The sequence below is a fragment of the Oryctolagus cuniculus genome, chromosome 20, assembly GCF_051225735.1.
Source record: "Oryctolagus cuniculus isolate XC-2025 breed Fujian yellow rabbit chromosome 20, ASM5122573v1, whole genome shotgun sequence".
Taxonomy (NCBI): Eukaryota; Metazoa; Chordata; class Mammalia; order Lagomorpha; family Leporidae; genus Oryctolagus; species Oryctolagus cuniculus.
This window is the reverse complement of record NC_142886.1, coordinates 17,563,531-17,590,899: the sequence shown is the minus strand read 5'-3', so window position 1 is coordinate 17,590,899 and position 27,369 is coordinate 17,563,531. Positions and strand designations below refer to the sequence as shown.

The window sequence follows — 27,369 nt, the reverse complement described above, 5'->3', positions numbered from 1 at the left end:
TTAAATATCCCAGAGATTTATTTCATGTTTGCTTGAATACATTTTATATAGAAAGGTTGGGATTATCATCATTTACTCTCGGTGCCCCTGGCAAATCACATGGAGGCACTGAATTACAAAGGGGTGCCGATTTGGAGACATCAGAAATGGAAATCACAAGCCCAATTTTAGGACTGTTCTTAGCTTAAAGGTTTGTCTCTAGTGAAATTAGGCCGCTCCCTTAAAAAACGCTCAATCTGTTGGAGGTACTGTGTGAAAACAGCAGACAAATAGGAGGGCATTTCATATGTTCTGGTCTGTTGGAAAATTTAAATACTTGGAAATAAAAAATTCAGCTTTGAAGTTTTCAATACTGGAAAACTTTCAAGTCTAGGGTTTGCCACCAGGAAGGGCTGCTTTGTGTTCCTTAAACTGGACTACTTCCCAGAGTTAATCTTCAGCTTTCGCTTCCATTTCTTCTGCATCGTCATCTCCATCCACTTCCGCATTTTCTCTCTCGAGCCTCTCCAGCTGCCTTGCAAGTTCAGTCTCATCTGTATCTGTGACCACTTTGGGCTGTGAAACAGGCGTAAGTTCAAAGTGAAGTAGTTAAATAGTGTACAAATTCAATTTCAGTACTACTACTGCCTAGTGTTTTAATTTTAACTTGTAAACAATTCTCTAACAACTTTATTCACTCAAAAAAAGTTGATGCATTATTATTTGAGAGGCAGACACATCAGATGTCCAGTAAAAAAATGCATTTTCTGGCTTCAAAATACTCTTCTAAAGGTTTCATTATACACGTGTGTGCATGCACACATATGTATGTAGAGACACAGAGAAATTAGGCTTCATTCTTGAAGAGAGGAGGGGAAGATAGGAGACTACTCTTGCTTCTAATCTTGAAATCAAACTTTAAGCATACCACATTTCAATTCTGACAGTAAAACATTTCTCCCTGTGGGGAGAAAGCCTTAACACCATTGGGGGCAACAGGCCTGAATAACCATTGCAAAATTTGATATTCTAGAACTGACAGTTTTTAATTACCTATTGAAAACCCCTAAAGGGGCCCCAAGTCATCAATTAATTTATGCTCAGCAGATTGTAATCCTAAACGTATGGAGGTACTTCAAAGTTCATGGATTTTATGGAATTAATGATTTTTTTTTTAAGATTTACTTATTTATTTGAAAGTCAGAGTTACACACAGAGAGAGAAGGAGAGGCAGAGAGAGAGGTCTTCCATCTGCAATGGCCAGAGCTGCACCAATCCAAAGCCAGGAGCCTGGACCTTCTTCTGGGTCTCCTACATGGGTGCAGGGGCCCAAGGACTCGGGCCATCTTCTATTGCTTTCCCAGGCACATTACTAGGGAGCTAGATCAGAAGTGGAGCAGCCGCATATGGGATGCAGACACTGCAGATGGTAGTTTAACCCGCTATGCCACAGTGGCAGCCCCAGGGTGTCTGGACTTGACTGCTCGCTCCAGGGACTTAAGTTCCTGCCAATAACAGGGGAGACCTGAATTGCACTTCCAGCTCCTGACTCTGGTGTTGACCATTGTGGGCATTTGGGAAATAGTTTGCTCTGTATGTATCTTTCAAATAATTTAAAAAAAAGGATAGGGGACTGGCATTGCGCCATAGTGGGTACAGCTGTCACCTGCAGTGCTGGCATTCTACATGGGTGCCGGCTGCTCCTTTTCTGATCCAGCTCTCTGTTAGTGTGCTTGGAAAAGCAGTGGAAGATGACCCAAGTCCTTGCGCCCCTATTATCTGTGTGGGAGGCCCGGAAGAAGAAACTGAATCCTGGCTTCGGATCAGAGCAGCTCTGGCCATTGCGGCCAATTGGGGAGTCAACCATTGGATGGAAGACCTCTCTCTCTCTCTGTTACTCTGACTTTCAAATAAATATAAATCTTAAAATAAAAAAAAAGAGAGAGAGAGAGAGAGAAAAGGAAAGAGACCTTCCACCTGTTGCTTCCCTCCCCATTTGGCTGCAGTGGCCACAGTTGGGCCAGGCTAAAGCCAGGAGCTTCATCCTGGTCTTACACGGGGGTGGCAGGAGCCCAAGTACTTGGGCCATCTTCTGCTATTTTTCCCAGGCCATCATCAGGGTGCTGGATTGGAAGTGAAGCAGCCAGGACTTGAACCAGCATTCATATGGAATACTGGCATTGCAGGTGGTGGCTTCTAATGGCCATGCCACAATGTTGGTCCCCTACTTATTTTTTAAAAAAATTATTGTGGGGAGCAAACCGGACTAGACTGAGTTACTGGAATTAAGACTTATTCTATGCATCTGCTCTCCCACAATATGGCGCTGGGAGAGAAGTAAACAGCTTCCGCACAGCTGCCTCCAGTTCAACCAATAAACTGTAGGACTTGCTACTGATTGGAGGAGAGCAGCGTACTCGGCGTGTGGGCAGCCGAGTTGGGATTGGCGGAGGAGGACTATAAAGGAGGAGAGAGACGACATGCACCAGGAACATCTAAGGGAACATCTAAGGGGAACACCTGTGCAGCCCCCAGAGAGCCGGCCGGCAGTGTGCCGCTCCCCTGCGGAAGTGGGGAATGTGGCAGGGGGAACCGCCCTTCCACGGAGGTGGAAGGGATAGTAGCCAACCCGGGAAGAACCAGCAGCAAACCCGGGGAGGGCCGAGCAGACGAAAGAACAGCGCAGGGTCCTGTGTCGCTCCTCCACGAAGAGGGGGAGCGACAATTATTTATTTGAAAGAAGGAGAGAGAGAGAGACAGAGAGACAGAGAGACCTACACAAGTACTCCCAGTTGCTGGTTCACTCCCTCAGTGGCTGGGGCTGGGCAGGGCCAAAGCCAGAAACCAGAAACATGGTCCTGGTCTCCTAAGCGGGTGGCAGGAACCCAATTACTTGAGCCAACATTGCTGCATCCCAAGGTCTGCACTGGCAGGAAGCTGGAGTCAGGAGTAGAAGCCTGGTATCAAACTCATGTGTCCCAAAGTGGGATGTGGCACCTTAACTGCTAAGCTAAATGCCTGCCCCTAATCTCAGGCTTTTTTTTTTTAAATAAAAAAGCTTTATTTATGGGGCCAGCATTTGTAGCACAGTGGTAAAAGCCATGCCACCTACAATACTGACATCCCATATGGTTCCTGGCTGCTCCACTTTCGATCCAACTCCCTGCTGATGTGATGGCCTGTTTTAAAAGTAGCAGAAGATGGCCCAAGTATTTGGTCCCCTGCTTCCCACCTGGGAGACCCAGATGAAGCTCCTGGCTTGGGCCTGCCCCAGCCCTGGCCACTGCAGACATTTGGGGAGTGAACCAGTGGATGGATGATCCCTCTCTCTGTGTCTCTCCCTCTAACCCTTCCAAATTAAACAAACAAAAAAAAAAAAAAAAAAAAAAAAAAGAAAAAAGTATTTGAAAGGCAGTATGATTTGGGGGGGGGGGGGGCGGTGTGGGTAGAAATCAATGATTTTCCATCCACTGGTTCACTCCTGAAATGGCTGGAATAGCTAGGTCTGGACTAGGCCAATGCCAGGAGCCAAGAACTCCATTCTGATCTCCCACATGGATGGCAGGTGCCCAAGCACTTCCGCCATCTTCAGTGTCTTCCCAGGCACATTAGTAGGGAGCTGGATTGGAAGCCAGCTGCTGGAACTGGAATGAGCATTGCAATGTGGCAAGAATGGGGAATATCTGGTCCATGTGAATTGTATAAAGCCCCTGAAATCATCTGGCCTGGCCCTGCCAAAGCAACTGCAGGTGTGACTCGAGATTCAATAAATCTACAGCAGGTTAATTTTTAACTTGATAATTCTGTATAGCCCACGAATGAAATTATAAATACCCAGATGGACATTCACAGAAAAAAGGTTCCTCACCCCTTTGGGATGCTGGCGTTGTAAGCAGTGGCTTAGCTTGCTGCAGCACTATTTGCCAGCCCCTAAACTCATATTTAACATTCCATTTTCCATGAACTTTTTGAAGTGCTCTTGTATTTGATGTTTTAAAGGGCAGTGATTAGGTATTTTACAGAGCACATTATTTGCCATGATTTAAATTCCACAAAGACTTTAGGAACAGAGTAAAAATGAAGGTCTTGAGCTCACCTCCATTTGAACATTAAACACTCCCCTCTTTTCCTCGATCTTCTCTTTGATAACAGCCATAGCTTGATTGAGGACAGAGAGACCTTCTGTTCTCTCTAGGGTTGTTGTAGTCATCACGTATCGAGGAGGAGCTATTAGATTAATCTAAAAGAGAAATAAAATTCAGTTATGAGTTTACCTACGAAACGTAACAATTAGGATGCCTAAAAATTGTGTTATTAATTTGTGGCATTAACAAATCACCTCAAAACTCCCAATCCTGTAGATGTGCAATTTGGGACCATTTATCAATGTAGTAATAATAAAGTAACCTAGTCCAGTAGCATAAACAGTCCATTGCAATACAGACTATGAAGAATTAATTATAGCTTCTGGCTGGCACTGGTGGCTAAACTAGTCATTTCCAGCATAATGGACACTTTGGCTCTAAGCTAAGCCCACAGAAGGAATTCTAAAAGATTGTGAATAACAGCCATCCAGCTTATTGCTAGAGTCAGAACAAACTTCACAGAGGTTGTTTGTGTGTAGTTGAGAGAGAAGGCTAGCCTTTTCAAGGTACTAAGAACATCTGGGCATTACATCTCTTTACTGAAGTTAGCAAGAGGATTCCCCATCTACTGTGACAGCAGTAATCACAAAAAGCCTACACATTCCCTAGAAATAGCACCAAGAATCACGGTTCAATTTCAAGGACAAATCACTTTTGTTATGAACACGATCACAGAAAAAAAATCCAAATAAGGATCTCATTTGGTTTCAACATTTCATCAGGGAGAGAGAAAACTGAGGACTCACTTTGATGGGCATGGTTTCCGTAGAACAATTCAAACCTGCTCTCAGGGCTTCTTTCACAGCATCAATGCCTTCATAACCATAACACGCCACTTCAATATCTAAAATTACAAAAATTCAAAAGCTAACACAAAAAACCCAGGAAGGATTACTTAAAGATTTAAAAGATATCAAGAGATGAGGTAGATACACTAGCATTCAAATAATTATAAAGGCTTCTATCACCTTTTAATTAGCAATCAATCCCAGTTATTAATTTTTACAATGAAAAATATCTAAATATACAGTGAAATAGTATCTTTTAATTGACATCAAGTCACCTAATAACAAAATTACAAGTGATAAAGATATTTAATAAACACTTTAAATTCTGGTTACGACTGGGTTGAAGTACCGATTCCGACCTCTCTGATATTAGTTTCTTGTTTATAAATGGAGATTAGGAGGGTGTGAAGGCCGAGTGAAATAACCACTGCGGTGTGTCTGCAAACTACAGCCCCTCTGACTCACTGATTCTACTTTTGGGAATTGGTTTTGAAAACTCTTGTATAAATGTGTAATTATTAAAAAAGATTTATTTATTTGAAAGGCAGAGTTACAGAGAGACAGAGACAGAGAGAGAGACAGAGAGAGAGAGAGAGGTGTCTTCCATCTGCTGGTTCACTCCTCAGATGGCCTCAATGGCCAGAGCTGTGCTAATCCAAAGCCAGGAGCCAGGCGCTGCTTCCAGGTCTCCCACATGGGTATAGGGACCCAAACACATAGGCCATCTCCCACTGCTTTCTCAGGTCATAGCAGAGAATTGGGCTGGAAAAGGACCAGCCGGGACTTGAACTGGCGCCCATATGGGATGCCAGCACTGCAGGCAGTGGCTTTACCCATTACACCATAGCGCCGGCTCCCAGTACATTTCTTTCTTTCTTTCTTAAGATTTTATTTATTTATTTGAGAGGTAGAGTCACAGACATTGAGAGGGAAAAAGAGAGAGAAAGGTCTTCCTTCCACTGGTTCACTCCCCAAATGGCCACAACGGTCGGAGTTGTGCCGATCCAAAGCCAGGAGCCAGATGCTTCTTCCCGGTCTCGCATATGAGTGCAGAGGCTCAAGGACTTGGGCCATCTTCTACTGCTTTCCCAGGCCATAGCAGAGAGCTGGATTGGAAGAGGACCAGCTGGGACTAGAACTGGCGCCCATATGGGATGCCGGCGCCGCAGGCGGAGGATTAACCTACTGCGCCACAGTGCCGGCCCCACCCCCGCCAGTGCATTTCTTTTGTTCGTCATTGTGGAAAAAAGAACTAACACAACTTAAACACTCATCAAAAGGGGACTAGTTTGTTAAAGCTCATCTGCTCTCCCAGCCATGAAAAAGAATAAGATCCCTATGTTCTTTCTCATGGAAGGGTATCCATGATATTCTGGATGGAAAAAGGTAGTTTGAAAAAATTCTGTATGATATGACCCAATCTTTGTAAAAGCAAATATTTAACAGTTTTTCTGGTACATACAAGTATTTAAAAAATCATTTACCTGCTCGAATTTTCACAGCCTGTGGGGTCAAACGCCTATTAATATTATTAATGAGTACTTCCCGTTCATCTTCATTCAAATCTAAACTATCCAAAATAGATGGATCTCTGATTTAAAAGACAAAATAAAACAAAGGGTCAAGGTTATAGTACCAGTAAGTGTAAAACAAAACATACTATACCATGAAATAATGCTCACACCGAAACGCATGGGCTTTAGGGTCAGAAATATTAGTTTTGGATTTTAATAACTGTGTCACTGGGCCTTTTCAAATGGTAAAATTGAGATGAAAATTTCACAAGACCGTGGTGAACACTAAATAAGATAAGGCAAGTAAAGCACTTAGCAGGGGATGACAAACAGAACACAATCAATTACCAGTAGAAAAAAATTACAGAGATCTGACTAAAACAAGAAACCTAATGTCTCCCAACACATCTGACATCCCACTATAATTAAGGTTTTCTATATAATTAGCAGCCTTTGCTTCAAGGACTTTGTAATCTAGCTTCAAAAGAATAAAAACAAGGAAAAACTTATAGAAACCAACCAGGAGAGGAAAGTGTTACTTCTAGTTAGTGCAGTTAGGAAGGATTTTGTGCAGAACTTTATCTGGCTCTCCTCCCAGCTGCCACCAACAGGGGTCAGAGTCTCAGTCACTAAATGTTTGTCGACCACGTGAATGACTAAAAGAGTGGTGCTTTCACAAGCACAGGCAGAATCACTGTAAGAAAGTTATATTAAGAAAGGAACGGCATGGGCAAGCATCAGGGCTAGAGACCATGGGTCTGGTAAAGAATGAACGGCAACAAAATTTAGGTGAAGGAAACTTTCCAAAGTAATAAGATAAGCCAACAGATGTGTCCACAAAGCAACAAGAGAAAGGAAGGCAAATGAACAGAAAATGGGCAAACGAGATGCTCCACAGAAGAAATACAATTAATATGAATAATATTTCAATTAATATGAAAAGTTATTAGGAGTGCACAAAATAATTAGGAGTGTACAAAATCACAAAATGCCTGCTGTATGTCAATCAGATAGTAAAATGAAAACAACAAACCCCAAAGCACAAAACCCTACACATTTATACATAAAATGTTGGCAAGAATGGGGGAAATGGACTACCTATCCAATTGCTAGAGAATATAAATTGCATAATTTTGAAGTATACTTTGGCAAAATCATGTCAGCTTAAAGACAATACAATCAACCCAATGATCGGATTCCACTCCTAAGTATTTATTTTAGAAACTCTCAAACCCATACACATGGAGACATGAACAGACTATTCAACACAGCATTGTCTGAAAAACAGGATGTAAGGGAAAAATACCTCAGTATCTCTCAAAGGGGAAGAGAGAGAAAACATAATTCTCACAATGAAAAACAACACAGAAATTAATATAAAGTTGCTATATTGATAGCAATTTGGAGAAATTTTGCTCCATAACAGCATTATAAGTAAAAATACAAGGGCTGACACTGTGGTGCAGTAGGCTAAGCCCCCATCTGCAAGGCCGGCATCCCATATGGGCACTGGTTCCCATCTCAACTGCTCCTCGTCAGATTCAGCTCTCTGCTATGGCCTGGGAAAACAAAGGATGGCACTTGGCTCTTGGCTTCAGAAAGGCCCAGCTCTAGCTGTTGTGGCCATTGGGGGAGTGAACCAGTGGACTGAAGATCTCTCTGTCTCTCCCTATCTCTGGCCATAACTCTCTTACTTGAAAGACAGAGTGACACAGAGAGGGAGATATCGATCTTCCACCTGCTGGTTCACTCCCCAGTGCATTCAACAGCCAGGGCTGGGCCAGGCTAAAGCCAGGAGCCTAGAATTCCATCCAGGTCTCTCATGTGGCTGACAGGCACCCAAGTACTTGAGCCACATCTGATGCCTCCCAGGTACATTAGCAGAAGCTGGATGGGAAGCAAAAGCAGGACTTGATCTAAGGCAACCTGCTGCACCACAACATTTGCCCCCAAATCAGCTTATTTAAAAATCTATTCATGTATTTGAAAGGCAGAGAAAAAGATCTCTCTCCAACACCGGTTCACCCCCTGAATGCCTGCAACACGTAGAGATGAGTCATGCTGAAGTCGAGGGCAAGCAACTCAATCCAGGTCTCCCTCCTTGAGTGATGCAGGAATCCAAGTGAACCTACTGGCACTCAGGATGCACAGTAGAAGGAAGGTGGAATTGGAAGTGGAGCTGGCCCTTTACCCAGGCTTTCCAAACTGGGATGTGGATCTCTTATCTGAAATGCTTGGGACCAGAGGCATTTTGGATTTCAGATTTTTTTTGGAGTCTGGAACAGTATGTGTGTGTGTGTGTGTGTATGTTTAAACTTGTGTCCTATCCCTAAGGTAGTTCATTACATGTGTGTGTGTATATATATATGTGCGTGTATATACATACACACACACACACGTAATAAACTTAGGGATAGGACACAAGTTTAAACATGAAGTTTGTTTATGTTTCATGTTTACCTTATAAATAGACCCTGAAGGTGATTTTCTTTTTGGTAGTTTACTGAGAGGCAAAGTGCAATTTTTCTTTTTCTTCTTTTAATTTGAAAGGCAGAGACAGGGTGCTCCCATTCACTGATTCATTCTCCAAATGCCTGCACTGACTGGGACAGAACCAGGTGGAAGAAACAGCCTAGGTGTCCTATGTGGGTGGGAGGGACCAAACTATATAAGCCATCAATCACCTGCTTCTTCCAGCTGCCTGCTAATGTGTACCCTGGGGGGCAGCAGGCAGTGGTTCCAGTACTTAGGTCACTACCACTCACATGGGAGACCCAGACTGAGTTCCAAATTTCTGGCTTAAGCCCAGCCCTTTCTCAGCTGAAAGCATCTGGGGAGTGAGCTACTAGACAGAAGGTCTCTCTGCCTTAAAAAAATTTAACTGAAAGAAAAATATCGAAGAGCATGCGGCAAAGAGTTAGCATTTGTTAAATAAACTTGGACAGTTGTGACAGAGTGGTAAAGCAAGAAAAGAGTGTTACAACAAAGGGAATAACACAAGCCACAGCGTACTGGCAACCAAGGGGGAGCAAGAGACAGAAGCTTGCAATGTAAACTGGGGCCAGATGACCGCAAGCAAAGCTAAGAAATGCACTGACCGAGTGCAGGACAGACACATTAAGCAGTGCTTAATGGTAAGGAGCACAGACTGTGGGTGGATTCAGAATGGGCTTAAAACACTGGCTCCACAATTTGTTAGTAGTATGACCTGAACAAATTACTTAATCTCCAATGTTAACTATTATCATTACTCCCACCTTTCCCACAGTGTGATTAAAAAAGAGTGTTACACAAGGGTAGTAGACAGGAAGAGATCTGGCACCTTGGAGGGTTGGCTTGTTGGTGCTTCTAGTTCCCAGGTCCCACCTGGCTATTCTGAGCACCACAGGGACCAATATCTTGGCAGCACAAGGCTGGACATGAATTCAGTGCAGGGTAAGGCTGCTCACGGAACGTGAACATCTAGGAAGGTGAAGGTGCCAAGACAGCAAGCGCAGAGAACTGAAGAAGTCTGGCTGTTAAAAGGAGAGAATGTAGGTGCTTGCTACAAAGCAATGCAGGGGGAAGACTGAGAAGTTTGTTTTTTGGTATGAACTGAGGAAACTAATATAATTTTTTACTTTTTAATTTGAGAGGGAAAGAGAGAAGAGAAAGGGGCGCCCATCCACTGCTTCCACTCCTCAAATGCCCACAATGGCTGGAGCTAGGCTGAGGCCAGGAGCTGGAAACTCAAACTATGTTTCCTGTGAGTGGCAGGAGTCCAACCACTTGTGCTGTAACTGTTCCCTCCCAGGGTGTGCATCAGCAGGAAGGCAGAATCAGGGGCAGAGCTGGGACTCAAACTTAGGAACTCTGATTAAGGGATGTGGATGTCCAAGCAGTCTCTTAACCGCTAAGCCAAATGCTCTCTCCTCCTGAGAGTATGTTTATGCTCTTGGTGCAAAAGCAATAAAGGTAAAGGCTAAGAACCAAGGGAGGCAGTTAATGGATGCAAGAGATCCCTCAGCAGCAGTTGGGCATGCTAGGTAAGATTAGTCTAAGAGCAGGAAGGATATGAATTTCCATGTGACAGGAACTCAGGAAGAAATGAGAGGTGGAACGGGGCTAAGTCTGTTCAGTGAAAGAAGCAGAGGAGTACTGGTGCAATGGGTTCTGTTTTCCTTGTAACGTTAAAATAGGCATTGAGAAGTGCAAGAGCATGAAGCTCTGAAACAGACACTATAAAAACGGGAAAGAACGGAGCAGGAACACAGAGAATGTGTGGCAGCATCAACCTGCAAGACTAATCTTTCCTAGCAGCACCCAAGACTAGATGCAACAGAAGGAAAAACAGGACAAAAGTTCATGATACTTGTAAGGAAGCTGTTGAAACGATAGGTCACAGTGTGCCTCTGCTGGATAAGCCAGGGAAGAGCACAAAACAAGAACAAACTAACCCAGGCAGAAAAAAGGTTTGGAACCAGAGCCAAATCAAGAAGAAATCTAACTCTGTGGGAGCTGGAAGGAAAGAAGGCTGTGATAAAATAATAGAATGTGTGAAGTAAAGGCTTCAGAGGCAAAGCACACTCTGGTGGTAAGACCCAAGGTGAGGGGCCATCTAAACACAAGCTGGCAGTGTGCACTGAAGGCCAAAGGAACTGAGTGACCCAGCAGATGGGAACTCTTTCTTTCAAATACTAAGAAAATGACATAAAGAAAGGTGTTCTTACGATACTGCATGTTTAAACGCATCGTAGGCACCGTATCCAGGTCTCTTGTACTTATCATCAAAGACCCACGCAGTTCTCTGGAACAGGCTTTCCAGTTGCTCATCCTTGGTGTATTCTAACACCTCAGCAACATGACGAAGAATGCTATACACCTAGAAACAAAATGAAGAGCTCAACAATTCCAAGATGGGAAATCTATAAAACTAGGTATTTTTACATTGGTAGATAGTATAACTTGACTATAGTAATTCATTAACAATAAAAGAGCTCTGTTCTTTCTCCACAGAGAGATATTCACACTATCATAATAATGAACCCAAGTTGGTATACTTAGTAGAAGTAATACATAATTTAGTGTCCTAAGACCTGGACCAAGTCTTGACATTGGACAAATTAACATATCTGAATTTGTTTCCTCACTTGAAAATGGAGATACTAGCACCTCTTCATCTTACTGAAGGGATCTCTGTATAGGTCAAATATGTTTGTATACAAATACTAGGAGTAGACAATTTAAATAAACATGTATTATTAACAATTATCCTTCAATCTTACCCAATAGCCAAATTCCTTTTCTAACCTCCTAAAAATACAGGGCTTATAGAAGAGAAAGTTTTATTTATTTCATTTAAAAAGGAGGTTTTCAGATTAGTTAAATTAATAAGGAAAGGTACTAACAGTGACTGTTTCATTTCACCATCTTATCCGGATAAGATCTGTTAACAAAGCCATTTTAACAGCACCCTAAGCAGACAAAAAAAACGCGCAGTTTTCCTAGAGCAGTGCTTCTCAAATTTGATGGCACCCAGGATTCTACAGTTTTAATAAGCAGTCAGGTGATGTCAATGCTGTTGGCTCAGTGACTACATTTTGAGTGGTAAGGACCTATCAGAAAGAGATTTTACAGATAGTGTTTCCAAAAGTGCAAACCACACTGCAGTATCAGTAACAAATACATCTGTAAAACAAAGAGAAAGATCTGGGTAACACTCTGCTGGCTTTCAGACCTTTACTCTAACTGGGATTAAGCAAGATTTAAAAATCTTTCCTTCATTCAAATATTATTTCTTTAGCATTTTATCTTGAGGACAGAACATGCATGGAAGAAGAGGACAAAAGACATGAGAAAAGGGCAAAGATAAAAAAACAATGGAAACAGTATCGTCAAGAACTGAGGATCCAAGGAGCAAAGGATAATTTACATAGGACCTAAGAACAGAGAAATATGTTAGAAGAAATATGAATAAAAGGGCTGATTTTGATTTACTAGCACTTATTGTAGATGAGCAGGAAATTACAGCAAAAATAGTAAGAAAAGGAAAAGAAATAATCCTAACAAACTGGGAAGAAAAAAAAAGTCCTATTAAGAGGCGGCTGCCTTTTCATGGATTCAGACATCTTGAAAACTTGCTCATTCTTCACATAGAACAGCTGGTAGTTCCTTCCTCTTATCCCACACCAGAGCTGAATATCAAGAATGCTGTTAGGACATTCCAATGAGAAATGAACTAAGCCAGCTGAAATCAGTTAATCGGACCTGAAATGGCTTCAAAACACTACCTTCCAGAACTCATTCAAGAATACTAAATCTTAGTAAGCAATACTTTAAGGTTGTAGTCTCTTGAAATAAAAAACACTGTAGAGTTGAACTTTTAGAATTTAAAATTTTCAATTGTATTTCCAGGTAATATATGACGGAAAATAGCACAGTTTACAAAAACAAAGCAATACAAACAAAACCGCACACACACACACACACACACCCTGTATCAGTTTTTGCTTTTCATTTTTCTGTCAGGAACAATTCAACTCATTATTTATTAAACACACAGGTGAACTAATGTGATCCCAAAATGAACTTACAGTTTTAGATTTTGTGAATTTGTCTTCACATTTGATTGCCTCCTCCGGAGAAACTCTTCTTTTGGACAAGTCAATATATCCTATGAGAAATTTTGAAAATAAAATTATCTCTATTCAGGTGTCCATATAACAAGTGGCAATTCCCCACCTAAAATCACTCTAACAAAATTCTGTATGAGAAGTACAAGAAGATAGTATTTGGGGGCTGGTTTTGTGGTATAGCGGGTTGAGCTGCTGCCTATGAGCCAGCATCCCATATGGGTGCCAGCTTGAGACCCAGCCTCTCCACTTCCTATCCATTGCAGTGGGAAAGTCTGAGAAAATAGTAGAAGATGGCCCAAGTGTTTGGGTATGTGCACCGACGTGGGGAGACCTGGAAAGGCTCTGGGCTCCTGGTTTCAGCCTGGCCTTTATGGTCATTTGGGGAGTGGACCAGTAGATGGAGGATCTTTGTCTCTCTCTCTCTCTCTGCCTTACAAATAAAAATGTCACCATGGTATCTGGTTTATGATTTACATATAACAAAATTCACTTATATAGTTCATGTAGCCACCACAATCAAGATCCATCAACTTCCAAGCCACCATAAACAAAAATTTCCATTTCACTTGCATTAAATGCCCACAGTGGGATCTCTGGGTTGTAGAGTAGGTATGTTTAATTCTAACTGCCAAATTCTTTCCTCAAGTGGATATTCCATCTTGCATTACCATAACAATGAGCAACAACTCCAACTGCTCCACATCTATCAGTCTAACAGAGATGCAGCAGCATCTCATTGATATTAACTTGCATTCTGTTGACTAATGATGTTCACCATCTTTTCATGTGTACACTTGGCAGCCATTTATCTTCTTTGCTTAAGTGTCTGTCTGAATTTTTTTTTGAAGATTTTGCTTAATTTGAAAGGTAGATGACAGCATGGAAGGGACAGAGAATGAGAGATCTTCCATCTGCTAGGGCTAGGCCAGGCCAAAACCAGAACTCCACCTGGGTCTCCCATGTGGGTGGCAGGGGTCTGGGCCATCTTCTGCTATCCTCCCAGACACACTAGCAGAGAGCTGGATCAGAAGCGTGATAGCTGGGACTCAAACTGGTGCTCCAATATGGGCTGCTGGCACTGCAGGTGGCGATTTTAGCCTGCTGTGCCACAACATTGGCCCCTCCTCAAATCTTGCTCATTTTTTAAAGGATAGTTTAGGTTTAATATATATTCATATATATATATATATTTAAACAATTCTTTAAATTTTGTTTTTTTTTTTTAAATTCTGTTAAGTTTCTTAAAATAGTATTTTTAATACTTGATGAAGTCCAGTTTATTAATTGTTCCATTTATGGTTCAACACTTTTCTGGTGTTGTATCTAGGAAATCTTTGTTTAACCCAAATTCATAAAGATTTACTCATTTTCTTCTAAAAGTGTTATTTATAGTCTTAAATTTTTAAATTTAGGTCTATGATCCATTTTAAGTTAACTTTGTAAAATGGGAGATAACCCAAGGTTCTTTTGTTGCATATGGACATCCAGTTGTCAGCAAGACAATTCCTCAGGGCAGGCATTGTGTAGTGGGTAAAGCCACTGCCTGTGATGCAGGCATCCCATATGGACCCCGGTTCACGTCCTGGCTGCTCCACTTCTGATCCAGCTCCCTGCTAATGGCCTGGGAACTGCAGCGGAAGATGATCCAAGAGTTTGGCCCCTGTCACCCACACGGGAGACCCGGATGAAGCTCCTGGCTTTGGCCTGTCCCAGTGCTGGCAGAGGCAGCAGCAGCAATCTGGAGAGTGAACCAGTGGATACAAGCTCCCTGTGTCTCCCTCTATTCCTTCAAAATAAATAAATAACTCTTGAGAGAGAGAGACAATTCTCTACTGCCTCTGTACCTTTGTTGATGACTGAGTAAACATAAAGTGTGGAATGTTCAACAAAATCAGCATTCCATACACTTCACTTGGTCCTGCTTCGTCATCTTTTTTACATATTGCTGCATTTTATAAGCTTATATTTTATCATACATCTTGGCACTGATGCTCATCATAGGTTTGGTAATTTTCTCGTTTTAGAAATAATGTCTTAGTTTATTTTAAAGGGTAAGAATCATTATTTTAATATTTGAAAAGGGGAGTGGGGAGATACTGTGTACCTTCTGGTTTACTTCTCAATGTCTGCAACAGCTGGAGCTAGGCCAGGCACCTGGAACGCAAGGAGTCTGGAACTCAATCCGGGTCTCCCAAGTGGGTGGCAGGGACACTACTACTGGACCATCCTCTGTCTCTCAGGATGTACACAGCTGGAAGCTGGATCAAAAGTGGGAATGGGATGCAGGTGTTCTAAGCACCAATGTAACTGCTGCACCAAGTGTCTGCCTGGGTCATTTGCTTACTAGGCTTATGATGATGGACTCATGAAATTATCAGGGAAGTGTCCTACCTCCTCACCTTTTAAAAATTTCATATAAGGGTACGTCCTAAAGTTTGTGGAAAGATGGAATTAAAAGAAAAATTCTGGTGTAAAATATTTTTGAAATCCACGAATTTCTTTCCATACTTATTTCCCAAAAACTTTTAAAAAAGATTATTTATTTATTTGTAAGGCAGTTACAAAGAGAGGGAGACAGACACACACAATGTCTATCCCCTGTTCATTTCCCAAATGGTCCCATCAGCCAGGGCTGGGCCAGGCCCAAGCGAGGAGCCTGTAACTCCATCTGGACGCTCCAGGAGGATGCAGAGGCCCAACTACTCGGCCCACTTTCCACTGCTTTCTCACAGGTATTAGCAGGCAGTGGGATTAGAAGTGGAATGACTGGGACTGGTATTGGTATTCAAATGGGATGCTGCTGGCGCTGGCAGTAGCTTAACCTACTGTGCCACAATGCCAGCCCCTTCACAAAGTTTCTGAAATCCCTATACCTGTGGATTTCAATTTTTTTTTGTACCAAAATCAACTCATCTTTTGATTCCATTTTCCCATGAACTTTCTGAGATACTTTCATATAAGATTCTTAGTATTTTTGCCTTAAATGTTTGAGATAATTTGTTGGTGAGGCCATCTGGGCCTGCTGTTTTCATGATGGAAAACTTATGTTCAATTTCTCTAGAAGATACAGCAGTATTTAAATTTTTCCTTTAATGCTGTATCAGAGTGAGTTGAATTTTTCAAGGAATTTGCCCATTTCACTTGCTGAAATTATTGGCATAAAGTCAGTGATACTTGCTTAGCCCTTTTTAATGCCTGCAGCTTCTGTAGTAACAGCCCCAGTCTAATTGCTTAGCTGGCCTCTACTTTGTTTGTGAAGAATGTATTTTTTTATGCATTTCTTTTCTTATTTTTTTTTAAAGATTTATTTTATTCATTTGAAAGACAGTTACAGAGAGAGGGGTCTTTTATCTAATGGTTTACTCCCCAGATGGCTGCAATGGCTGGAGCTACAACGATCTGAAGCCAGGAGCCACGAGCTTCTTCCAGGTCTCCCATGCGGGTTCAGGGGCCCAAGCACTTGGGCCATTTTCTATTGCTTTCCCAGGCCACAGCAGAGAGCTGGACTGGAAGAGGAGCAGCTGGGACTAGAACTGGCAACCATATGGGATGCTGGCGCTTCAGGCCAGGGCTTTAACCCACTGCGCCTCAGTGCAGGCCCCTCTACCCATTTATTTGCAAGTAAGTATACTTCTCATAGACAACACTGTGGACTCTTGGTCTTTTAAAAAAACTTAAAAATCATTTTATTACTTTATTTCAAAGGCGAGGAGAAGGAGAGAAAGAGAAAGAGAAAATCTCCCCAAAGGAAAAGTTGGCAACCTAGTGCAGGACTCTTATGTGGCTGGCAGAGGCCCAATTACTTGAGCTCTACTGGCTGCCTCCCAGCATGCGCACTATCAGCAGGAATATGGAACAGGAAGTGGAGACGGGAAGTGAACCTAGGCATCTGACACAGGATGTGGGCATCCCAGGCAGCGTCTTTACTGCTATGCCTGCCACCTGGGTCCTGCTTTTTAATCTAACAATCTCTGACTTGTTGTTTGGCTTATGTTTAATTATTGATATAACTGGATTCAGATTTATATTTTAAATATTTTCTATCTGTTCATTCTGGTTTTGTTTCCCCTTTCCTGACTTTAATTTAACTGAAATTTTTTTTACAACTTCAATTAAATTTAACCTTGGCTTTTGCTTACTCCTCTATCTATCAGTGATTATTTTAGGAAATAAAAATATACTCTAAAGTTTCTTTTTTAGAATCAAAGTTGTATCTCTCCATGTAGAATGTAAGAGTTATATAGCTCTATTTATCATCCTCATCCTGGCCTTCATATTTAGTTGTCAAATCTATTAAGCCTGCTTTAAACAAGGTTCTATATGTGAGATTCCTATCTATTTGGCATCCATTCACCACAGAGCCATATGGGATAGTGATGCTGCAGGCGGAGGCTTTAACTTGTTGCGTCACAGTGCCAGCCCCAAAGCCTTGTCTGTTAATTCTAACGTCTGGATCACCTCTGGGATAGTCTTTACTGCCTGCCTTCTCTTCTGTGTAGTTCGTATTTTCCTGCTTTGTATGTTTAGCAATTCTGGACTGTATCCAGGACACCACGAATATCTGGATTCATTTATGCTTTCCTTAACATCGGATGTTTCATTTTAGGAGGCAGGTGAACTGTCTGAACTTAGAACTCTGTCTCCCAAGTGAGGAAACTGAAATTTGTTAGCCCTTTTATCCTGTTGGGCTGCCTGGAGTCTAACCTATGTATCAGTAGTTCAGAGGCCAGCCACAGATTTGGGCACAACTTATATTTGGACTTTGGGACTCTCGTTTTGTGTGTGTCTTTCCTCTAAAACCTGTCATTACCATCACTTTCCACCTGCTGTAGTTGTCAAGAGCTCTTGTCTCTGGTTCTCAAGCCTGCAAGACTTCAGAGCCTGCTTTTGCTTGTTCTCATTGTTTTTAGGTAGGCATTTTAAAATTTGCCCAGGGTTTACAGCTGTTTCTATCCAACAGGACCTGAGTCCCTGGTATTAAACACATCACATGATTCAGATTCTGTTCTGTATAAAATTGCACTGTGTGGCTATGCCATGATTTATTTAGCCAGTCCTCATTTTGGCTGTTTCTTTTTTTTTTTTTTTAATTTTAATTTTTTTTTTTTGACAGGCAGAGTGGACAGTGAGAGAGAGACAGACAGAAAGGTCCTCCTTTGCCGTTGGTTCACCCTCCAATGGCCGCTGCAGCTGGCGCACAGCGCTGATCCAAAGGCAGGAGCCAGGTGCTTCTCCTGGTCTCCCATGGGGTGCAGGGCCCAAGCACTTGGGCCATCCTCCACTGCACTCCCGGGCCATAGCAGAGAGCTGGCCTGGAAGAGGGGCAACCGGGACAGAATCCGGCGCCCCGACCGGGTCTAGAACCTGGTGTGCTGGCACCACAGGCAGAGGATTAGCCTATCGAGCTGCGACACCAGCCTGTTTCTTGTTTTTAATTAATACTTTTCAAATCTACCATGGGAATATTTTTACATGTAGCCATTATACTTATATGAGTATACCTTTCCATTTTTTTCTGAATATACTTGAAAATATATTTGATTCCTTCTTTTGTATATGCTTTTTATACAGTAAAAAATTAAACACACAACAAGACACTATCCTAGGTCCTATTAGGGCAGTAATGTGAAGATTTACCCAAGTTTAAGAACGGTCTCAGTATTCAAATAGTTTAATAATTTTGTCAAGCTACAAGCAAGTCATATTGAAATATTTATTACCAACAATGTGCTACTTCCTAGAGAACATAAAATATCCTCTAAGTGTAATATCTATAATTATACTCAGGAAAAATTAAAATATGTCAGTATGTACAATGATTACTTGCAGAAATGAGAAAGTATCAAACTGGAAGGCTGGGGAGATTCAGAAAGACAAGTTCTGTCAAGGTCACTGATATGTCGTCTTTCAAGCATGATGGTAATTACTTACCTGAAACTAACACCAAATAAATTATAGTGAGATGGTTGAAACAAAAACCCAGTTAATGGGACTGTACACTGTGTTTAGAAAATAAAGTGCTCACAAAGGTGATGATTTACATGGGGTCCACATAAAAGGCACCGCCTGAGTAAAAACTGAATACCCACTGTATACTCAACACTGTCTAGGGGACAGAAATGCAATACTGGATTTAAGGTGTGTGTACACACAAACTGCTTTGTGAAAGCTTATGAAATGTTCCTAAAATCCTTTACCTTTGCCCAGTTTTCATGCTCACCCAATAATCTAATTACTAATTATTATTAATCTAGCGTTAAATAAGCAAAAGACAACCGATGCATTCATACCCAGCAGTGCAGATGGATGAACTGCTATTCTGGTTTACTTAAGTTTGGTCAGTGTGAGTGCATCACCAAGATCCTTATAAAACCTGGGAATACAATTCAAGTTATCTGGCCCAGAGAAATGAATCTTGGGCTGTACTAATTAAACTACTACTAACGTAAAGAGGTGAGGTCTTATTTGGATGGCTCATCGGTATCCTTCTCTAACAACTTTGCATGCTGAAGAGTTTAGGTACAGAAAGAATTATCTTTCACAACTTGCAAACAGAAGTCTGGAATTTATATTTTAGATTTTTTTCTTCACGTACCTTTTTCTTTGTCCACTCTAATGACAACCACACATTCATTCCTGCCGATTCGGATGAGTTTGTTTATGGAACGAATACGCCTCCTGGATAATTCACTGAGAAGAATCATGCCTTCAATGTTGTTGTATTCCAACAAGCTGACGTAAGCCCCCATTTCAGCAATGGATCTTACATTCACCATCACTACATCTTCCACCTCAGGAAATTTGTGTTGATAAAATCTACAACTTAGACCTGGCATTCTGCAATTTAAACAAAGAAATACAATCAATGCCTTTAGTTCAGATCAAAATAAAGAAATGCCTGTGAATTTTCCACATACTGCAACTGAAAATAATTCTTATCTCTCTCTCTTTTAAAGGTTTAATTTATTTGAAAGGCAGAATTAAAGAGAGAGGAGAAACAGAGACATCTTCCATTTGCTGGTTCACTACCCAAATTGCCACAACGGCCAAAGCTGGGTCAGGCTGAAGCCAGGAGCCAGGAGCTTCTCCAGGTCTTCCACACGTGTGGAGAGACCTAAGGACTTGGGCCATCTTCCACTGCTTTCTCAGGCACATTAGCAAGGAGCTGAATGGGAAGTGGAGCAGCCAGGACTTGAACCGGCACCCATATGGGATGCCGGCGCTGCAGACGGTAGCTTAACCCACTGAGTGACAGTGCTGGCCGCTTTCTCATCTCTTAAATTTCTTAAATGGCACCAGAAAAAATAGATGTTCAAGAAGGCCACTTTAATTTGTTTTGCTCCACATTTCTGAAAGGCTTGGGCAATTCTCTGGCACCAGTTTCAGATGAATCATAAAACGTAATGACGAGTACTGAAGCACCCTGAGACGCAGGATTAAAGGAACACTCAGGAGGAAAGCCCTGCTTCAATACCACCACTTTCAGGAGCACTAAATGACGGGAAGCATCAGCACTCTTATAAACCTATCAGCAAAACTCGAGCTACTCTTTCTCTTTTGTTTTTAAAGATTTATTTATTTGAGAGGCAGAGCTACAGAGAGAGGAAGAGATGGAGAGAGAGGTCTTCCATCTGCTGCTTCGCTCCCCAAATGGCCGCAACAGCCAGAGCTGGGCTGATCCCAAGCCAAGAGCTTCTTTTGGGCTCCCCAAAAAGTCCTTGGGTGTAGGGGCCCAAGGACTTGGGCTATCTTCGGCTGCTTTCCCAGGCTATTAGCAGAGAGCAGGATCGGAAGTGCAACAGCCAGGATTTGAACCAACGCCCATACAGAAGGCTGGTGCCATCCCCAAAGTTACTCTTTTTTCCAAGTTAGCTATGACTATTTATGCTACCCACTGTATAAAAGAATTTTCTAATTTTCCTAAGTCTAAATTAATCTAAAAATGATATACCTTATCTTTTATTATAGTCAAAGTTCTAAGATATCACAAGTCAAGGAAACAAAAGCTAACATTTTATTAATCATGAAACATTGTTTAATGAATATATATGCTCTTCTCATACTACTATTCCCATTTTTTCTTTTGTTGAAGAGGTATACCTAATCTTGACAATGGTTTCATCCATCTTCATTATCTTCAAGTTGCTCTTAACCTCTAGGCACTACAGATATTTTTAGCACCAAACCTTTCATGACCCACAAGCCTGAAGTAGAAGTGCATTTTTTTTTTTTTTTTTGACAGGCAGAGTGGACAGTGAGAGAGAGAGACAGAGAGAGAAAGGTCTTCCTTTTGCCGTTGGTTCACCCTCCAATGGCCGCCGCTGCAGCCGGCGCACCGCGCTGATCCTGGCAGGAGCCAGGAGCCAGGTGCTTTTCCTGGTCTCCCATGGGGTGCAGGGCCCAAGCACCTGGGCCATCCTCCACTGCACTCCCTGGCCATAGCAGAGAGCTGGCCTGGAAGAGGGGCAACCGGGACAGAATCCGGCGCCCCAACCGGGACTAGAACCCGGTGTGCCGGCGCCGCAAGGTGGAGGATTAGCCTATTGAGCCACGGCGCCGGCTCAGAAGTGCATTTTAAAAAGGAAGCTCTCAGACCAACAATGGCTGATGATTTTCTTTTTCTAAAAGATTTATTTATCTGAAAGGCAGAACGACAGAGACAGAGATCTTCGTCTACTGGCTCACTCCCCAAATGGCCTAACGGCCCAGGGCTGGGTCAGGCTAGGACAAAGTCAGGAGCCACAAACTTCATCCAGGTCTTGAGCCATCATCTGCTGCTTTCCCAGGCACATTAGCAGGCAGGAGGTTGGAAATGAAGCAGCCAGGACTAGAAACAGTACTCAGATACTGGATGCTGACGCTGCAAACAGCAGCAGCTTAACCCACTGCACCACAACACTGGGCTCTGGCTGATGATTTTCATGTTTTCCTGTTAACGTTTTTACTGCTGAGAGCTCAGAAGACAGGCAGTAATAGAACCCAAAGGCCCAAAAAGAATTTGTGAAAATTCACTTAACAAATTGTTTTTTCTAATCACTTAATTGGGTAATTAAGGCTGCTAGTACCTGACCTTAGAGGTATCCAGCTAGCTCACTGAACATGAGTTTCTGCTCCAGTGCTACCTGATACCCACAAGCACCACCTACTGGGAAGAGACAGGTATATATATATACATCACTTCATCACCTACAGGGTCCATATGATTTGGCTCCTGCCAATCTCCTTGGGGTGTCACTTCCCCCCTATCTTATAAAGAAACTGAAGCACAGGTTAAGCAGTCTCTTTCATATAGATAAGAAGCAGTAAAGAGTCAGGATTTGGGGGCAGGCGCTGTGGCACAGCGGGTAAAGCCACCGCCTGTGGCACTGGCGTCCCTACTGCTCCACTTTCGATCCAGCTCCCTGCTAATGCGCCTGGGAAAGCAGCTGAAGATGGCCTACATACCTGGGCCCTTGCACCCGCATGGGAGACCCAGAAGAAGCTTCTAGCTCCTGGCTTCAGACCAGACCAGCTCTGGCCATTTTGGACAACTGGCGAGTAAACCAGCAGATGGAAGATCTCTCTGACTCTCTTTCTCGCTCTCTCTCTGCAACTCCGCATTTTAAATAAATATTTAAAACAAAGAGTCAGGATTTGAATTCAAGAAGTCTGGATCCAGAGCGTGTTCCTATCAATCTGACTGTATTTTTCTCTTAATATTATAGATATATTATAATTAGAAACATCTTACATACGCCAAAAGCACTGCTAATATATTCAGTACTGGAACATGTCTCAGACTAGTGGAAATTACTAGTAACAATCTATTTAACAATAAAAAGCAGCATACTAAACAGTGGAGAGGTATTTTTGGTGTAGCTTGACAGAACAGGGATTTAGCAAATAAAGGGAAGGAGTTTGTCAATGGCCAGAATTACCCACTAACAAACAGCTGAGCTGGCTGTTTCATTAAACAGGCCTTTTGGGAGGAGGCAGTGGTGGACAACTGTTGTCAAATACCTAAATGTGAAGTACTCACACTTGAGAGCTAAAAAAAGCTTCAAATTGGGTATCAAAATAAATCACAGAAATATGTAGCACAGTTTTATGCAATTTAACAGGAGTTACTCACATTCACTTAACCAAGTTTCTCTAAATAGTGAGGGTGATACTGTTGTGGAAGCAAGGCTTAATTTTTTAAAATTTATTTTTATATATTTGAAATGCAGAGAGAGATTGTCCATCCACTGGTTCACTCCTCCAATGCACACAGCAGCCATTTGCAAAGTCCAGGTTGAAGGCATCTCCCACATGAATGGCAGGGACCTAACGAGCCATCACCTACAGCCTCCCAGGATACATATTAATTTTTTATTTGACAGGTAGAGAGAGACAGATCTTCCTCCCGTTGGTTTACCCCCCAAATGGCCTCTATGGCTGGAACTATGCTGATCCGAAGCTAGGAGCCAGGTGCTTCTCCTGGTCTCCCATGGGGTGCAGGGCCCAAGCACTTGGGCCATTCTCCACTGCCTTCCTGGGTCACAGCAGAGAGCTGGACTGGAAGAGGTGCAGCCGGGACTAGAACCGGAACCGGCGCCCATATGGGATGCTGGTGCCGCAGGCAGAGAATTAACCAAGTGAGCCATGGTGCTGGTCCCCAGATACACATTAGCAGGAAGCTGGGCTGGAAGTGGAGGCAGGACTCGAGCCCAGGCTCTCTGACGTGGGAAGTGGGCTTCTTAACCATCGAACCAAACCCTAGCCCTGTAAAGCTTAATCTGATGATTAAAAACATACACACAGTGTAAAAAAATCCTGGAGGGAGATAGGGATATAACTTTAAGGGGCAGGAGTGTTTTTGCAATATACAGGGTGAATAATGGAACACCGCCAATGCAGCATTCAGGAAGCACAAGAACACATATCACAAAGCACCTGCACATTGTCTGAAAGATCTTCAAAGTACTGCTTTTGCCGGCACCGTAGCTCACTAGGCTAATCCTCCACCTTGCGGCGCCGGCACACCGGGTTCTAGTCCCGGTCGGGGCACTGGATTCTGTCCCGGTTGCTCCTCTTCCAGACCAGCTCTCTGCTGTGGCCAGGGAGTGCAGTGGAGGATGGCCCAAGTGCTTGGGCCCTGCACCCCATGGGAGACCAGGAGAAGCACCTGGCTCCTGCCATCAGATCAGCGTGGTGCGCCGGCCGCAGCGCGCCGGCCACGGCAGCCACTGGAGGGTGAACCAACGGCAAAGGAAGACCTTTCTCTCTCTCATTGTCCACTCTGCCTGTATAAAAAAAAAAAAAAAAAAGAAAGTACTGCTTTTATGAAAAGATAATTTTCTTGGGGGCTGGATTCTAGTCCTGGCTGCTCCTCTTCCAGTCCAGCTCTCTGCTGTGGCCCAGGAAGGCAGTGGAGGATGGCCCAAGTGCTTGGGCCCTGCACCCCATGGGAGACCAGGAGAAGCACCTGGCTCCTGGCTCCTGATCAGTGTAGCTCCGGCCGTGGCAGCCATTTGGGGGGTGAACCAACGGAGGGAGGACCTTTCTCTCTGTCTCTCTCTCACTAACTCTATCTGTCAAATAAATAAAGAAAAAAATGGAAAGAAAAGGATAATTTTCTTGTAAGGTTTTTTTTAAAACTTTTTTTTTCTTAGCTGAAGAGAAATCACATGATTTATCTGGCCCTTTCATCATTTTCATAGCATCTTGCCTTATTTTATTTGGTCTCCAAAAACAATGTTGAGTCAAACAAGTATCACGCGTCATGGTGAAATCTGGGAGCAGCCCTAAATTTGGGTTCCAGTCCTGCGCACCTGCCTCTGAGGTGTGGTTGTCTGGGAAGGTGTCCCTTTTCATCTCTGGTTTCTCCTTTGTGCCATATACTTCACAGATGTGATGGGTCTATCCAATGCAATCAAATGTATGCAACAACATTTTAAAAAGTGTAATGTGTTACACAAACATAAGGTATTAAAAGGCAAAGGAGGGACAGGCATTTAGCCTAACCTTAAAGATGCTAATTAACATGCTTGTGTCCCAGACCGGAATGCTTGGGTTCAATACTTGGCTGTCACTGCCGAGTCCAGCCCCCTGCTGATCCAGGCCTTGGGAAGCAGTGGGGATGGCTGGTTATTGGGTTCCTGTCATCCATATGGGAGACCTGGGTTGCCTGGGCCTACTCCAAGTCATTTTGGAAATTTAGAGAGTGAAATTAGTGAATGCTTTCTTTCCCTCTCTCTTAAAAAAAAAAAAAAAAAAAAAAAGCAAAGAAGTATTATTTCCATTTTGTAATTTACTTCATTAACCAATTTTCCCCCCAGTACCTAAGGTGTAAATATGGAGTAGGAAACAAACTAGTAAGCAAATAATTACAATACAGAGTACTAAGAAAGCAGCACAGTGAAGCAATCAATTATCAAAGAATAGAAATATTAAACGTCCTCCTCAAGGACAAATGCTTAATACAGACTAGAGCAGGAGCTAAATGTAAGTCTTCTGACCTTACATTCAGGGCTTCTCAGAGTCTCAGTGTGACAGAGGACAACACTGTTAGGTGTTCTGATGCAAAAAAATCCATCTTTCAAAATATCTTAACCCACCTCCAAACACCTCACATTGTATGTTTGCCATATGACTTTTTTTAAGTGTTTACTTACTTATTTAACAGGCAGACAGAGATCTCCCATCCACTGGTTTACCCTGTAAACGCCCCAAGGGTCTCCCACAAGGACAGCAGGGACCCAAGTACTTGACCTATCACTTGCTGCCTCCCAGGGTGCCCACGAGCAGAAAAGCTGGAATGCGACAGGGCCAGTGCTTGAATCCACACACTCCAGCACGCGGGAATGCCAGGCAGCACGTTAAACCCCATGCTAGATGTCTGGCCCAGAGCTGCCTCCTCCCACGAGCGCACAGGCAGGCACCGTCCGGGGCACAGGAAGTCGACATTTCTCTGCAGGGTAGGATGTGCTACGCGACGATTCTGTCGGCTCCAGCACTTACTCAGCAGCCGTGCTCTCTCTGAACGCGAGTTCTAGGCACAGGAGTGCCGCACGCTTACCTGCAGCTGATACCGGAAGTCCCACTCAACTGCACAGCCTGAGAAGTGATAACTGTCACTTGACGGGAAGCAAACTGAGGTAGGAAGCTCTATTTAAGTAACCCATGAGAGTCAGTCAGAAGTTCTTTTTTCCCCTTAACTAACAACTCAATAGAGGGGAGAAAAAAACAAATCGAGACGTCTCCGCTGTATTACTTCTCCAAGAAGTGTTCCTTGCTGAACAAAAACCGTATAAGGCAGGCTAAGTTTCAGGGATACAAGGATTTGGGGTGAATTCGTATTTAAGCTTAGTCTTTCCCTACCTTGAGCTTTTCGTACGACCAGAATACTACAAAGATCCATCGTTAGCAGGATACTGCAAACCGACAGTAACAGTAAGAGACTCCTGGGTCCCAAGATTTAGTTTCAGTTCGAGTTGTGACTCATCCTACAGAAATGCACAACTAGAGCGAAAAGGCAATAAGGCTACGTTCTCAAAAATCAGATTAATAAAGCACTTTATGGGCCCAGATGTTCTCAACACCTATCCTTAGAGAAGAGATTGGTTTGATTTCAAAAAAAAAAAAAAAAAAAAAAGATGCAAGCTGGGAGCCGGAAAAAGCAGAGCTGGGCGTCCCGGGGGCGGAGGCAGGGTGGCTAGGGCCCCACCTCGGGGGAACCCCACTTTGGGCATATTGCAGAGGCTGTACAAGCCACTCGGCCCAGGACACAGCCCGAGGGTGGCGGCCGCGGTGTCCACACTTCCCGCGCAGGCACGGGAAAGGGTGGGGGCTTCGGCCCGGGGCCTACCCTCTCTTGACCACCCATGTCAGCGGACACAACCCAAAGCGAGATCTTGGAGAAACCGAGCCACGCGGTTAGCGACCTGAAGTATGCGTGTGAATCCCACACCGGGGTCCCGCGTCGCGGCTTCCAATCGCAGAAATCGGACTTGATCCAGCCGCACCAGCCGCCGAACCTCAGCGTGCGCTTCGCTCAACTCCACCGCGCATGCGGAGCCGCCTCGTCCCGCGCAGGCGCCGACAGACTAGCGGCGCTCTTCACAACTGACTATAGAGCGTGGGTCCTCCGAGTACTATGATTCCTAGGAGATCCTGAAAAGCACGTTTTCTCAGGATCTTTAATTTTTGCTAAGTAACTTTCAAGGCCCAGGGACGATGTGGGACCATAATTCCTTGCCCCTGAGTAGGAATCCTCGCTGTAAGTTTTCGCCAACCATGAGATGGCGCTGTGACCAACGACGTAAAACGGAAGCAGAGACAGAGTGTCTTCTTCTCTCCTTTCTCGCTC

The 27,369-nt window shown here is 43.3% G+C and overlaps 1 protein-coding gene across 3 annotated transcripts; it reads right to left on the bottom strand.

Moving 5' to 3' along the window:
• Window positions 1-27,071, bottom strand: EIF2S1 (eukaryotic translation initiation factor 2 subunit alpha). 3 transcript variants are annotated; one of them, XM_089322125.1, is made up of 9 exons: window positions 26,945-27,071; window positions 26,080-26,168; window positions 19,636-19,877; window positions 12,999-13,078; window positions 11,136-11,287; window positions 6,397-6,503; window positions 4,871-4,968; window positions 4,076-4,219; window positions 1-555 (listed from the first exon to the last, which is right to left on the bottom strand). In XM_089322125.1, exons 3-9 carry the CDS (start codon window positions 19,874-19,876, stop codon window positions 430-432), a joined length of 948 nt encoding a protein of 315 aa, XP_089178251.1. In that variant the 5' UTR covers window position 19,877; window positions 26,080-26,168; window positions 26,945-27,071; the 3' UTR covers window positions 1-429. The 3 variants fall into 3 exon arrangements, with proteins under 3 accessions (XP_089178251.1, XP_089178250.1, XP_002719561.1); XM_089322124.1 differs by having other exon boundaries at window positions 26,080-26,153; XM_002719515.6 differs by lacking the exon at window positions 26,080-26,168.
• Window positions 27,072-27,369: the final 298 nt, after the last annotated feature.